Source organism: Apteryx mantelli, chromosome 10 (assembly GCF_036417845.1).
Source record: "Apteryx mantelli isolate bAptMan1 chromosome 10, bAptMan1.hap1, whole genome shotgun sequence".
NCBI classification, from domain to species: Eukaryota; Metazoa; Chordata; class Aves; order Apterygiformes; family Apterygidae; genus Apteryx; species Apteryx mantelli.
Window position 1 is genome coordinate 22,951,393 of NC_089987.1, and position 14,671 is coordinate 22,966,063.

Consider the following 14,671-nt stretch of genomic DNA (forward strand, 5'->3'; position numbering starts at 1 on the left):
TGGGGCTGGAGGGATTCCCCAAAGCTGCCCAAAGATGATTCGAGTCACAACACTCCACCGATACAGCACAGAAGAGAGTCAGGAGTTACTTTCCATCCCTCTGAAAAAGGCTTTGTAAGAATCCCTCAAAGGAGGTTAATATTTCATAATATGTCTTTTCCCAGTGTCTCTGTACCAGCTTCTACCAAGCCAGATGATCCTCTCTGTTTGCTCCTGTGTGTTGGTTGTTTCTGCTGCCTCTCTGGGGCTGGCTCTTTCCAGGTCTGCATTCCCACCCACCCTGATCACATGCAATACCATGACTGCCCACCAGCAGTGTGAGTCAAAAAGTGACCAGGCCTGGACGTTTCTTACTTGCAGAGCATACAGCTCTCAAACTCCCCCACGTCCATCGGAGAGAATTTCATCTGGAAGAGCTGCTCCTGACCAGCACGGAGGGTGCCGCTGCAGGGCTCTACAGAGAACTGCGGGGTGGTGTTGATGGTGCTCAGAGAGGAGCATGGAGAGGAGGAGACACGCTCCAGAGCGCAGCCTAGCTGGCTGGAACGACGACTGGTCTGGAGTTTCACAGATGCAGCAGAAGTGGAGGAGTGGAAGTCCCCTGTGGTGAGGAACAAGTTAGTGGGACATCTTCCAAGAAGGAAACCCTCTGTTCTCAGCACCTTTCCCTTCTGCTTCAGAGGGAGGGAAGGGAAACTGGGATGCACCTAGCTTAAAGCCATTGGCAAGGAAACCTCTCTGACCAAATGCTTTCAGCAGGAGGATTCCCACAGAGGAACGGTGAGAGCTGTCAGGTCACTTTTTGCTTCTCCTCTCTCACTGGGGAGGGAGTTAAACATGTTCAGGGACTGGGCTGGGCTCTTCCTTCTTGACCCAGAAGGTCAAAAAGGATGTCAAGATGCCTGTGCCAGGAAGTACAAGCCATGACAGACCTCCTCATACCTGTTCCTTCCGAGATGTCTTAGAGACACAGCCCCATCTCTCCTCAGGAAACCACCCTGCTCCCATGTACTCGGACACAACCACGCTACTGCAAGTTTAATGAGTCACTCCCCAGCCACTGAGCTCCGATAGCTGCCTGTGAGTGGGGTCTCAGCCTGTAGCAAACATTGCTGTGACTGAGGCAGGAAGGTTAATTTTAGACAGTGACTTTGCATTTGTACTGGACTGAGGAACTGCGTGCAGACAGTGACTGCAGGCCAGCTGATGCATAATAACTCATTACACCATCATGCTCTGTCTTGATTTTCCCAGTCTCTAAGACTTCCCAGACAGATGCCCTGATGGTCCCTCCCAGGTCTTGACCTACCATGTGGCTCTGCCCTGAGCCAGGTTTGAGCTCAGCCTGGCTCTGCTCCTGTGCAGAGTGCAAGCATCAGAGTGAGCATAGGACTGTCTGAAAGGGGGGGGGGCAAGGAGAAAGTCTTCAGCTGCAGTTTGGAAGATGTTGATGACGCTGGAGGCCTGGACAGCTGAGAAGAGGCAATTCCTGCTCTGGTGTGAAGTGTCTGGTCTCTTCCCTGAGCTCTCATCAGCTGACTGAAATCCCGGGCAACCCCAAGTAGCACACAGAGACGGTGCCTTACCTTCAGCACTGGTCAGGAGCAGTTCCCCAGTATAGCTGACTGCTCTTTTATCCTCCACATCTGCCATCCAGGTGTATTCTAGAGCCACATTCCCTGTATTGGACAGCTGGAAACTGCAAAACAACAGGGCAGAAGGAGAAAAAAAAAAGAGAAGAGAAGAAAAAAACCCTATAATGCTAAGCAAGTAGATAAACAACAGTGTAAGGTGGGCTCCTGGCACTCCTTTCTTTGGGGAAGGACATACTCCTCTGCATAAAAAGCTGTACTGTGTCTAGATTGCTGGAGATTTACCTGGAGACAAAGTATTTACATGCTTGGAAGCTAAGAAGGAGGGTCCAGACATGCTGCCATGGGGCTTATTCCAGCTTTGTACCTCAATTTAACATTATTTTGACTGCAAACCTCTCCTCAGGCAGATAAGCTCAGGAAACGTGCAATGAGGGCAAAAACATTGTTGTTCTCAGGAAAAAAGGCTGGCAGAACTGGACCCCTCCTGAAACATCTAGGGCATGCTTGGCTTTGTGTGCTTTGTGCACTCCAGCACGCAGCCGGGACTCGGAGAGGGCAAAACAATAAATGATTTGTTTAAAGGGAAGAACAGCAGGTGAGGTTGGAGGTAAAGCCCTAGAAGGGATTCTGGTCCTGATGTGAGGGATCTGCAGGCCCCTGGTTTGTGCCAGGGGATGTGTGGAAGCTGAGACCTCAGACCCAGCAGGCAGCAGCATCCTGGTCCAAGGCTGACCAGCCTGTTGGAAATCAGAAGAGGTTTATTAAATGGCCCAGCAATGAGCATGTCAGTGTGAACCTTCTGCTGGCACAGGAGCATGGGTAGAGGAAAAAGCAGTGGCCACTGGAGAGTGCAGTGCGGCTCTGGGGGAGCAGACACTGGCTGCATAACAGAGTCTCCTGGGACAAAGGCAGTTCACACTCGCTGGTCCTGCCTGGCCTCCGTTACTCACGTGAATGTCCTTGTCTGGAAGAGGAAGGTCTTCTCGAACTGAATCATGTCCGTATCCAGCTTGAACTCAGCATAATCAACGACAGCGCTGAGGCGAAGCTCCACCTCGCGGCTGCTCTCTTCCAGGACAGCGTGAGCTGGCTCCGGGTCTGTTTCAATCACCTCCAAACAGAACAGGGAAAAGCCACTGAGCAGAGCCCAGAAAGCCAGACTGAGCAAGGAGTCCTTTGGACCAGGTATAGGGAGCTAGGAAGGACTGGTCCTATTTATTTCCCTGCAAGACAGACAAAATCTGACTGTTCCTCCACAGCATTCGTTCCTCTCTCTCGACCAAAGCTATGAGGAAGCATGAACGTGGTGACAACTGTGAATACACCCGTGGGGAGTGTGACCAGGTGTCAGTCCCTGTGCTTCAATCTTGGAGAGTGTCTGATCTTTTTCCTGTCACCCCTACAGATCCATCAGGCCTCTAAATTAGGATTAAGTTCCCCTGCTGGAGCTCTGTGGATGGAGAAGCCCAAGAATGAATAAACCTAGAAAGCACCTTTTCTTCTTGTCTTAGGAAAAGGTTATTCCCTGATGTAATGTGTGCGGCACTATCCGCACTGAGGCAGACAGGTGTTTTAGGATGGGAATGAACTCACTAGGAAAGTCTCTGACTGCTGGTGCTCTGATGGAGAAACAGCTTGGTTTAGAGATCTCACAGTGGTCTAGGAACTAGGAAAGAGCCATCACCCAAGATGAGAGTGCTTGACTAATAATGATAGTAAAGAGAGAGTTTCTGGAGACAATACTTCTCTGGACTCCTGCGTGACTGCCACAAAATACCCGGGCATAACGAGATATCCCCCGCTTTATAGGAACCATCTGAAATTTCAGGTATCGGTGCAGACAGAGCTCACTCACAACGTGCCAGTGGGCTAGCCAGCATACACAGAAGGGAGCTAGTGTCATCCTTCACTTCAAAACAAGAGGCAGAGCACAGTGGCTTTAATTCCTTGTTGGTGCAAAAGGCACTGAATCAAAGAGATTTCAACACCAATTAAGTCACCTTAGGAATCATAAAATGTGACCTCCCGTATAACACAGACTGCAACGCTTTCAGCATTGCTTTTGGCTGAGACCAATAGCTTGCACCTGACTGAAGCATCTCTTGTAGAAAGACTTTGCATCGTGATGGATATCAGGTCACCATGTATCCAACTCTACCCTGTAATGCACTGCTGGTTAAACTCACTGATGGATTAAATTTCAGGAGGAAACAAGACCTGCTCAGCCAGCAGAGAAGGTGGCCAGCTACCATGGACAGCTCTTTTCTTGCAGAAACACATTAGCATTTGCTAATTATTTAATTAATATAATATAATTATATTTGCTAATTATAATTGTAGAAACACATTAGCATTTGCTATCTTGCTTCTTACATTCTTCTTGACAGGCTGCACAGTTGGCTGGCCCCTTGTGGCATCTACCCGCTTGACAGTGTGCAGGCGGTCATCCCAGTCAGGAACCTGGTCTGCTGGCAGCTGGAAGGCAATCCTAGCCACCTTACACTTCACGGGGTGCATTTTGAAGGTGACTGCGACATCTGATTTCAAGGTCACTGTGATGTCCTTAGCACAGCCAGCATGGAGGTGTCCCACCTGCAGAGAACCAGAGAGCCAAGATCAAACTGGAATCACTGGCAATGACATGACTGGCAGCAGAGGGATTGACATGGTGAGCAGCTTTGCCAGAAATTCTGCATTTTGCTATGTATTTATCTAAGGTAAATTCAGGACTGCTGTCACCTATGTTTATTTACAAGTTGGACAAGGCTGGTCTTTGCTCCCCCAAATAAACCTGAACCAATAGGAGGAAGCATCTCTAAGGACTGGACTAAGGAAGTAACCAGGGTTCGATGGAGAAATGTACAAACGAATGACACCATCTCCCATAACAAGGGATATTTTCTGTGGGATTGGCAGCCCTGTCCCTGCAAAGCTCTGAGCCTGGAAAAGCCAGGGACTCCTCTTGTGCGTCGCATTGAAACGGGCTCTCACCCATATGTGGTAACCCCCTGCTAGCTCCAGGGAACCCACCTGGCAGTGTTTGAGCAGTGGGAAAAGGCAGAGCTGTCCACACTAACCTGGGGGGAGAAGTGAAATGGGGTGCCTGCCAGCCACTCAAACCGCATCGCCTCCACATTGCTGTGATTGGTGATCGTGAAGGTCGCCTGGTAGGGTGTCCCGATGTGACAGCCCCCAAACTGGATGTGATCCACTCTGGCAGCTGTTAAGAATGAGAGCAAGGGATCTCAGTGTGCAGTGATGTCCATCTGTCCCCCTCACATGCACAGACACATGCATGTCCCATTCCTTTCCTAGCCCCAAGCCTTCCTGCCTCTGGAAGATGCAGTTCCTCATCCTCCCTCTGTCCTTCACAGAGGTACACACTGACATGTCCTTAAACATGTGGCTGTCTCTATGCAGGATAGGCATTACAGCACGCACTGTATCTCTGCACATAGCAGGCACACTCACGGACTGCTAGGGGTGGCGGGTGACAGTGGTGGGTAGGTGACAACACAGCCCCGGTTATGTATATGACATGCATTTTCACATATGATCTTCATCTCCATAGGATACTACGGGCTGACAGAACTCCTGTGTCCCTTTTAGAGATACTCAGTTGAATGCTGGTATCTGTGACCATTCTCTGCTAGCCTGCATGCTTTTCCCTTGACACAGGATCTTCTCCCCTGTTTTCTCAAGTGTGGCTATTCTGCAGCCTACAAAAGGCAGCAGGATCTATCCACTGAGGCTGGACCACACCTGCACTGGCACAGGGCAAACAAACATGTATTTTCCTCTTCCTTGCTCCATCTTGACAGCTTCTCCTCTCTTACCCTCAATTATGTCTTCCTCCAGATTGCCCTCTGTGTTCTCCTCATCGCTGTCTGCCACTAGTCCATGGATGTTATCTAGCGTGAAGTCATCCTGGTAGCCTTCACCCACCAGCAGAATGTTGGTCTCCTCATAAGGGTTGTCCACTACAGACAGGCGTATCTTCCCTTCCACACGTTGGGTCAGGTTGGGTTTGAAAAGCACATCGAACTCTGCTGATTCCCCATTATGCAGGACCAGAGAAGTGGTGTGAGGCTTCTTCCCTGCAGAGCAATGGAGGTCAGGGACAAGTGATACAGTCATACAGAAGAAATATTCCCATGGGGTATAAGAGGAAAAACATGTTGAAACCCAGCTCTCTAAACCCAGGTTCTTCCAGCAATGTCTCCGGACTCTCCCTCCTATGTTCACAAGACTATGATGACACCAAGCATGTTGCTGCTTAAGTGTCTTAACTTCAGGTTAACCCCGCAGTCTTACTCAGGCTGCCTCTAACCAGCTCCTACATAAAGTTGAGTCAAACAATGTTTTCAGCTTCCACACGCTGGCTGGAAGCTCAATGGCTGCCTCCAGTCAGGTTGGCAACACCCCCCCCACACACAGTGATGAACCCAGATGATCCATTCAAGTGCTTATAGTGCCCCAAGGCTTTCCCACAGCTCACCCCACTGTGTCCAGAAGAACAGAAAAAACTCCCTACAACTCACTAGGAAGAAACCCTGGACCGACACAACTCCCTGCAGTGCAAAGAGTCCACATGAAAATCCGGGGTGCAGAGAGCCCCAGGGAGGACACCGTAAAACTAACATTTGGCTGCTCCTGCCCAGGCTTGGCCAAACTGAGACACACGTCTGCCCCACACATCTTGGCAAGGCACACATCTCCCCCATCCAGATGACCTAGGCACACTTCATGATTAACGCATTTACCTTCTCCAGCAGAGCCCTCCTTTGTGCCTGGAGCCTGGTAGATGCAGTGTGTGGTGGGCCTGGCTTTCAGGAAGAAAACTCCCTCTTCATCCAACAGATCTATCAGCAACTGAGAAAAGGGAACACAGCATGACCATACTGGAGTGGATATGGGACACCACATGAATCAACAACGTACTGGCTGCTGGTCCACTGGGAACCCAACACACTTCATTTCAAACAGAAACTCTTAGCATAAAGTTTGTATAAAATCAAACATTAAAAAAAAATGTGTTCAAAGGCAATGGAACAGAATGTAATTAAAATATAATCAAATGGGACAGAAAGTATTAAAAAGTAATGAATAGAATGTAATTAAACTACAACTGAGTTCAATTAGAATGTAGTAAAATGTGATCAAAGAAAATGTAGTGCAACCATGACATAACACATTCCCACAGGAGAACCAAAACGCAATTGCACACATAGTGTAGTGACACGTCCATGCAGCTCTACCATGTTCTCCAGGGCCTTTCCTTCATTGGACAAGGACTTGTTCCCAGATCAGATGAAGCATTCCCCGGACAGGTCCTCACCTGGACAGGTATGATGCCACTGTTACGAAGGATCAGAGGGAGTTTCTCTGAATGACCTAGCAGCAGCTTCTTAAAGAGCAGCAGAGGGTTGCCTCTCTTGTCGTGAAGGACCGGGCGCAGGATGGTCACCCGGGGCAGATTCCCATCTCCACTGATAGTGAATGTCAAACTTTGTGGTTTAAACACTGCAGGGCTGCAGGAGGGGCAGAGAAGAAGTTGTTATAGCTGGCACTAACCCATTTTCCACCTAGCAGACAATGAAGAAAGTGCTACCCACTGTGTTTTCCCTGGTTGGCACAACAGCACGCAATCCTGCACCCCACCACACAGCTCCCCCTCTCCCTTCCCCTTCCAGTCAAATTAGGGTCATTCACAAGAGTTTAAGTAATCTGCTTTGAAGAGACTGTGCCTTTCAAAGTAACAGTTAAAAATCATTTCACTTCAGTCGAAATTTTACTTAGACTCATCTTATCTAAATTCAGTGATTTATGAGTTTGGGAAGAGCTGGTTAGAGCCACTGCACAAACAAAGGCTCCAGGACAGAGGAGTGTCCCAAGTCTATACCCAAGACTATCAGATATGATCTTCTCATCTTAACATAAACAAGGTGGAAATAATGTATACTGGCCTCTTGACACAGAAGTGGCTTCATCTAACCCTTTGCCCTTGGAAAGCCCCAACTCAGCTGTTTCACAACTCCATTTTTTTCTGATTCACTAACTTCTGCTTGGCTACCTAATGTTAAGCTGTCTTCATAGTTACTCATATAGGCTAAACTATGACTCATATTCTTCTGCTATGCTATATCTAGTAGTTACTGCTTCCTGTATTATCTAATGCTAAGTCCTCTACCTAAGCCTACTAAAAGAGTTAGGATTAATGACAGGTCTACATCCTCCCAGAAGAGAGTGTGCTATCAAAAAGGTCATCCCAGGATTTCACTGCATGAATTACCTTGCCAGGACATCAAGGGAAGCCTCAAAAGTGCACTGGTAGTTCTGCATTGCCTGCGGAGTGAAGGTCACTGTAGCAAAGGCGTGGGAACGACTGGGCACACACATCCGAGCAGGATCCACCTCAAAAACGTTACCAGCATAGGTGCTAAGCTTGGGGGAACCCACAAAGCAGTGTTAGGAGGAAACACCCTTCAACGTGAGGCAGTCTTACCCACATGTGCATCATGGGGAACAGCCCCAGGACAGCATCCTTCTTCCTTCTCCCAAGACATGCTAATTCCATCTCAGGGGGTGACCCCAAAGTGGTGCTGCCCTTGCACTCCTGGGCTTCATGGCAACTGCTTGCTGTGAGCACTGGGAATGTCAGCAGCCATCCCAGCATACATGGGAGGTATGGACTGTACAGAAAACCCTGTAAATAATCTAGAATTGGCTTCTAAAGAGAGGGAAAAGACCACAGAGTCTCACAAAATGGCTTGCTTTGAGCCCGGGCAGGCCAGCACAATAGTGCCCCCTCTCTAAGTGCGCTACCTCTAAGAGATATTCACGGAGTGGCTCTGGACTCCCACTGCAGACCCAGAGGGGTGAGCCAAAACCTTGCTCAAGACATGCTGAATTCAACCCAGCTGCCACCCTGGGGTTGCTGCTCTCCCCTATAGTTCTGCCTGCACTGTCTGGCAATAGAAGTTGTCGTGCCTGAAGGATGGTAGCCAGATCGGCCCCTGGACTCAGGCAGACTCTTGGCTTAACCCTGTCACAGCATTTGACAGCAGAGGAGAGAGATTAGGTGTTGCCACTAAAAGGATCTGTGTCATTGCTCCCGCTGAGGGAGGTGGTGGCTCCTCTTCTCTCTCCGAGCCCCTGGGAGAGAAGGACAATTCCTTCATCATTCCCCTACATGAGTGTCCTGACTTGCTCCTCCTCTTCTTGATGAGAGATGACAGCTTCTTTGCTGCCTTGCATACCTACCCGAGGGGAGACTGAGAAGCCTCAAAACACAGGACTGGCCCAAGCAGAAGTCTGCTCTGAAGAGCAGTAAGGGAATGATGTGCTCTTGTTCTGAGCTGGACTAGACTGGGCAAGGTGAAGCAATGAATCTGGAGAACAAGGCAGGCTACCATGAGGTCTTAAAAGAATAACAGTCGCCTTGGCCTCTTAGTCTTACCTTACTGGAGGATGGTTTGATGGAAAGGACCACATCGCAGGGGATTTTGTCCACATTGCAGATCTTGAAGCGAGCTGTGGCCTGGTGCCCAACCAGAACGTTGGTGAAGATGAACATGTTCTCATCTGTGACAAACACACCCTTGTCTTGCACAGTCTGCAGGATGTTGCAAAGGTTGATGTTGCTGCAGATACGATGCTCCTCGAAGATGGACCCTATGTTGTCAACCACGAACGCTGTGAGCAGACAAGAGGGAGAGCTGAGATGGAGAAGCCTTCCTGCTGAATTTATCAGGACTCTGTTGGCCTCACAAAAGGCTTGACAAGCCCTTTCTGCACAGGTCACTGCAATACCCACTCTGGAGGAGGGAGTTGGCTGTGAGGATGGAGCCCAGTCACCCTCAGTCTTCAAGGGTATTGCTTTCCTTTCATCCTTCCACACATCCCTCCTTGCCTCTTCCCACAGGGACTGTGCCCCCACTTTGAAAGACACTGGCTTGAGGATTTTAAGATAGGAATTTAGGGTCAGGGTGTCTCTGTGTTGCAGCAGTGAGTTTGAGTGCTGATTGGCAGCAGGTCTGGCCATGAGAACCTACAGATAGGGTGTACGGATGTACCTGGGAGGCAGGATTCAGCAGCCAGGGTATAAGGGATGCCAAGGGGATTGTCCTTGGGATCTCTGTCGCTGATATCGATGGACAGGTACTCTTCGCACATCCCCAGTGAATCTGCGCAGCAATCCACCATGATCACCTGATGGCCCCCAGGAGGGATGGACCCAAAGCCAGGGTACACTGTGAATATGCCTAAAGTGATGCGAGCCTGCAGAAAGAGTCCCAGGAGAGGCTGATGTCTGATGGCATCCCTTTGAGCATCCCTAGCAGGGAGTACACCACTCCTCAGCCTCCAGCTGAGCCCAGGCCCCTAGTCCCAGGGCAGGGAGAGTTAACTCTGTGGCCCAGAGGCAGCCCCAGCATGACATGGACAAGCTGGGAGGAGGCACCGGCCTGTCCCGAGCAGCAGAGAGGAGGGGGTTTGGGTGTAAAGCATGAGGAAGACAGCTGGGATCCTTCAACCTTCAGGGATAAAACAGAAAAGTAGAAACAACTAACCCAGTGAATGTGAGAAATGACAGGAGAGTGGGGAGCAGGAAGAGAGAGAAAAAAGCAGAGAGGGAGAGAGCAATTGCATATCAATGGACCGTGAACAGGGACAGGGATGTTCTGTGTCTGTCATGCTTGCGGACCTATTTTGCCTGGCATTGACCAAACGTGGGGCCTGGCTCCCTCTCTTGGCCCTGCTCCAGGTCTGAGCCAAAGCATGGATTTGTCTGTGAGACAGAGCAGTACAGCTCCTGTCTCTGCCTGTGGGTGGGAGTCAGTGGCTTTAGACCTGGTCTCGGGACCTCCAGCTGCCACTGCCTGGCCCACAAGGACCATGTCCCACCCTGTGGTGATGAGTCCCCAGCCTGGGCACAGCAGAGACCTCCCACACCAGCTGCAGCATCATGTGTTGGGAAGCTGGAGTCACCCACCTGCGTAACGGGGTTCATGTCCTTTTGCAGAGAGTCGGTTTGCTTGCTTTGCCTGACAGAGGGAAGGATTTTGCTTAAGTTTTCACTTTCATGGGAGTGGGTGTACTTCACTGGAGATGCGCTGAGAGGAGAAAGCAGAAATATCTGTCACGCTGGGCTCTCCCCACCATTCTCGAAGGCCAAATGCTGGCCTGAGGAAAGCCTTCCTGAACACATGTTCCTGATGGCTCTAGGAGGGCTGCCTGCAGCACCTATTGCTACAGGGTACGGATACACTAGCCATATCATTAGCTTTGTCCTATACATGGGGATACTAAGGCACAGGGAAGGACTTTCCTTTTTCTGCTCCCTGTTCACAAGTCAGTAACACAAACGGACAAGAACGCAGGCGTCCTGATGGCCTGTCACATACTGTTGCACAGCAGCCACGCTGTTCTGCCTCTTCGGACAGAAAGGGTGGTGCAGGTCTTCTCTTACCCTTTCCTTGGCAAGACAGGCCCATCCCGGATTGTTTTGCAGATGACAAATTTAAAATCGAGGATGCCTTTGTTCTCCAGTGTGAAGGTGCAGCTTTTCCTGGTGCCGCTCATCATGGCACCAAAGTTGATGAATGAGGCAGGGTAAATGCTGTACTTGGTGAACAGAGCGTTTGCCGACACCCTCACTGGGATGATGGCGACGGTCTCTCCTCCTTCACAGACATTGGGCTCAATCAGCTGCAACCGGAGGATGGGTTGGTAAACAGAGCAAAGAGGAGAGCCCCTACACCTGTCCCCTAAACTCACCCCCAAGACCCCTTCAGCACACCCTCATGAGAAAAAACTTCTTCACTGTGAGGGTGACAGAGCACTGGAACAGGTTGCCCCGAGAGGTTGTGGAATCTCCTTCTCTGGAGATATTCAAAAACCACCTGGACACGATCCTGTGCAACCTGCTCTAGATGACCCTGCTTGAGCAGGGGGGTTGGACTAGACGATCTCCAGAGGTCCCTTCTAACCTCAACCATTCTGAGATTCTGTGATTTAAACACAGTTGTTCAAAGCCTCCTCCAGAGCCAGCTTTTCAGCTCTGCTTAGGAAGCATCACAAATATTTCCTAAAAGCCTCTGCCGTGTGTATGAGAGAGCATGTGCACGTGTGAAGTGGCACTGGATTCCCAGCTAAAACCTTCCTTCCACAAGACACATGTCCTACTTACACCCACGGCACACCAGCCTGGCTCAGGTACCTCACCTGGCATTGCAGGATAGGTTTGTCCTCAATTTTCATCTCCCTCTTGGGGTGGAAGACCATCTGTACCTGCGTGGGGCAGTCGGAGGCAGCCAGCACGCCCTTCTGCGGCTGGATAGAGAAGTGTGAGGTCAAGTCTGGTATGTTGGTATCCACAGCTTCCAGTGTGAAACTGGGGAGAAAGGGAAAGAATAAAGACCTCTCCACTGAAAAGTACCAGTGCCAGCAGAGCAGTCAGGGACCACCACAGGACCATTAAAAAAAAATAAATATATATATATATAGTCCAGCTGTGCTTGGGGAATTCCCAAACTGGAATTGAGATCACAGATTTTGACATGGACTGCAGACTACGAAGGGTGTGGTAAGCTCATTTGGATACAGATTTTTTCCATTTTCCCCTTCAAACAATATCATAAAGACAAACAAACAGACCCTCAAACTAAGGGAATCGAAGCAGTGGGGGACTTAAATTTCAGCGTCTTTGCTTCTGGTTCCTGCTGGACAGTGAAGATTGCTGGTGTCTGGCTGGATTCTCTGTTAACATTTGAGACTGGAGAGTCCAGTGTTTGTATTTACCCCAACTGCAAGCTAGCCAGCATGCAAAAAGGTTTGAGCCACGAGAACAAGGGCAATGCAAGCCTGGGCAGATGGCAGCACCACGCATTTACAGACCACGAAGCTGAAACAGTAACTTACCTGTATGCAATCTCATACTTCCCTTTGTTTTTTAGATTCAGCGTTATCTTTGCTTCATCCATAACTTTCAGGATCCCAAAATCCAGATTACTACCTCCAACTGCAAAAATCCCAGAGAGAGGTAAGAAAGGGTGAATATTTGAGTTGCTGTAGGATACACCCAGAGACAAGATACATATTTGAAATTCTTAAGTGGCACAAAGCCCTTCTCAGCAAGTTTCCCTTCTTGGAAGTTGTCTCCAGTTATTTTCTGCCCTTTCTCTTATGCAGAGAATACCTGCAGTGCTTAGCAGCTAAGGAGCTCAGTCTACCTATCTTTGCTTCCAAGCACAAATCGAACAACTCTATGTGCAGTGCTGAGCCTTCAGGAGTTGCCAACTGCTTGGGCACGTCGCTATCATTTCAAAATACCCATATCGATCAGCATGGCCTTATTTTTACAAAATAAATCACCTTCTAAACAGGCAGCTTGCAAGCATGTTACGTCACACGCTTCGGCGTTAGGAGGTGAGAGAATCATGGCTCTCTTGGGCCCTGACAGCACTCCCACTCCATGCAGCTGGCCAGACACACGCTTTACTGCCACGGTGGCATGCTACCCCATCCCCGTTTCGGTCGCATGCCTGCCAAGGCAATGTGAGGCAGACAGACTACTTTGCTTTGGGGCACCCACTGACCTTTAGGAAAGGTGATGTTGAGAGCAACATCATAGGCCTCCGCAAGGACTTGGATGTTTTCAATCTGAACAATCCCCAGGATGTTTTCTACATCTGAAACCTGAGGCAGTGAGAAACAAACACTGATTGGACCACTCTCCCAAAATCTTTCGGTAGATGATGTGCGAGTCCTTGTCTCCGCCAGCTGCCTCCCCCTGGGTCTTCCACGCTTGGTGACCCTGGGGGGCAAAGTGATGTGAACACAACCACAAAAAGTGTGAACTGTCCCAGCACAGGTGGCATTGAAAATCAGCCCTCTCCTCTGAGCAGATGCTGTTCCCATGACTTGGACCTTCCTGGCTCAGAGACTGGGATTCATTCCTGGATGGCTCTTATAACCCAACAGTTGACCCAACCAAGGGGGACTGGGCTTGCTTTGGTCCTAGGTAGAAAGATGTCTGGGGACAGTCCATTGTGGAGACCCAAGTCTATGTCTATGCCAATAAAACAGGCCAGAACCTGTATTCTAGCCTTATGGGCAAATAGCATACATAATGGCTATATTCTCTTCCCCCTCCTCTCCAAAACTGTGTGTGGTCACCCACACAGCCTGCTGGGAGCAGTTCCTGGTCTCTGTTAACGCTTGAACATGCTTGCCCGTTGTCTAGCAGGGTGCCAGGGAGTGTGCTGAAGTCTGGACAACCAAGGGACAGCACTCAGCCGTGCACCACGGCCCTGTTTACTGCAGTAGAAAGGCTCAGGATGCAGCCTCATGATCAAGACTTGAGCCATGCAGTTAGCACATGGTTGTCCAGGGTGACATGGATGCTAAGGGATGCACAGCATATTCCGGCAAACGCAATTTGAGGCAGTGGAAGTCATGGAGATAGCACCGTTGTGTCTGGCAGGTACATCTCTTCCTGCCTCCACTGTATGCTTACTTAATGAAGCTCAGCTATAAGGGCACCCTCGTAGTCACTTAGTTTTCAAAAACAATCCTTCAGTGAGAGTTCCCTGCTGCTAACGGTCTGGCCCCCCAGATGACGCAGGTAGAAAGGAATCTCACTGAAGGCCCATCCCTTCGCCCTGTTTGCAGGGGACCCTTCAAGTACAGAGTCTCCATCCCGAAGAAAAGGCAGGTGAGCAGGGCTGATCACTCTGCCCTGCTTTGCCAGGGAGGGTGCACTCCACCTCACCTCTAGTCGGATGGTCTTCTTAACATTGAGAACCTTCGAGGCCTTGAAATGTAGCTGCAGACTAAACGTCGTATAGGGGCCAATGATGCCGTGGTCTTGTGACACGCAGAAATCCTCACCAAGGCTCTCCACCCCATTAAGCCTCCAGACTGCAGGCAGCGGGGTGCTATTTTGCAGGACCAGTGTCTTGCTGTCCTTCCTGCAGAGACAGGAAGACGCTCAGCACTGGTTCCTCGAGGGGCACTTTGAAAGCGGTTTAGGGGCAGCCTATCACATGTATGAAATCATGCAGCCTCACAGTAGT

The 14,671-nt window shown here is 49.8% G+C and overlaps 1 protein-coding gene across 1 annotated transcript in view; it reads right to left on the minus strand.

Moving 5' to 3' along the window:
* The window catches only part of HYDIN (HYDIN axonemal central pair apparatus protein), a 172,307-nt gene that overhangs the window by 15,527 nt on the left and 142,109 nt on the right, over window positions 1–14,671 (minus strand). Inside the window, exons 53-69 of the mRNA XM_067302835.1 lie at window positions 14,368–14,566; window positions 13,183–13,292; window positions 12,516–12,605; window positions 11,820–11,988; window positions 11,065–11,303; window positions 10,588–10,708; window positions 9,671–9,875; window positions 9,055–9,290; window positions 7,888–8,039; window positions 6,934–7,126; window positions 6,359–6,467; window positions 5,432–5,692; window positions 4,673–4,815; window positions 3,969–4,187; window positions 2,546–2,706; window positions 1,587–1,699; window positions 355–601 (exon numbers count right to left, since the gene is read on the minus strand). Coding sequence (XP_067158936.1) covers window positions 355–601; window positions 1,587–1,699; window positions 2,546–2,706; window positions 3,969–4,187; window positions 4,673–4,815; window positions 5,432–5,692; window positions 6,359–6,467; window positions 6,934–7,126; window positions 7,888–8,039; window positions 9,055–9,290; window positions 9,671–9,875; window positions 10,588–10,708; window positions 11,065–11,303; window positions 11,820–11,988; window positions 12,516–12,605; window positions 13,183–13,292; window positions 14,368–14,566 — 2,967 coding nt within the window. The remainder of the gene's footprint in view (window positions 1–354; window positions 602–1,586; window positions 1,700–2,545; window positions 2,707–3,968; window positions 4,188–4,672; window positions 4,816–5,431; window positions 5,693–6,358; window positions 6,468–6,933; window positions 7,127–7,887; window positions 8,040–9,054; window positions 9,291–9,670; window positions 9,876–10,587; window positions 10,709–11,064; window positions 11,304–11,819; window positions 11,989–12,515; window positions 12,606–13,182; window positions 13,293–14,367; window positions 14,567–14,671) is intronic.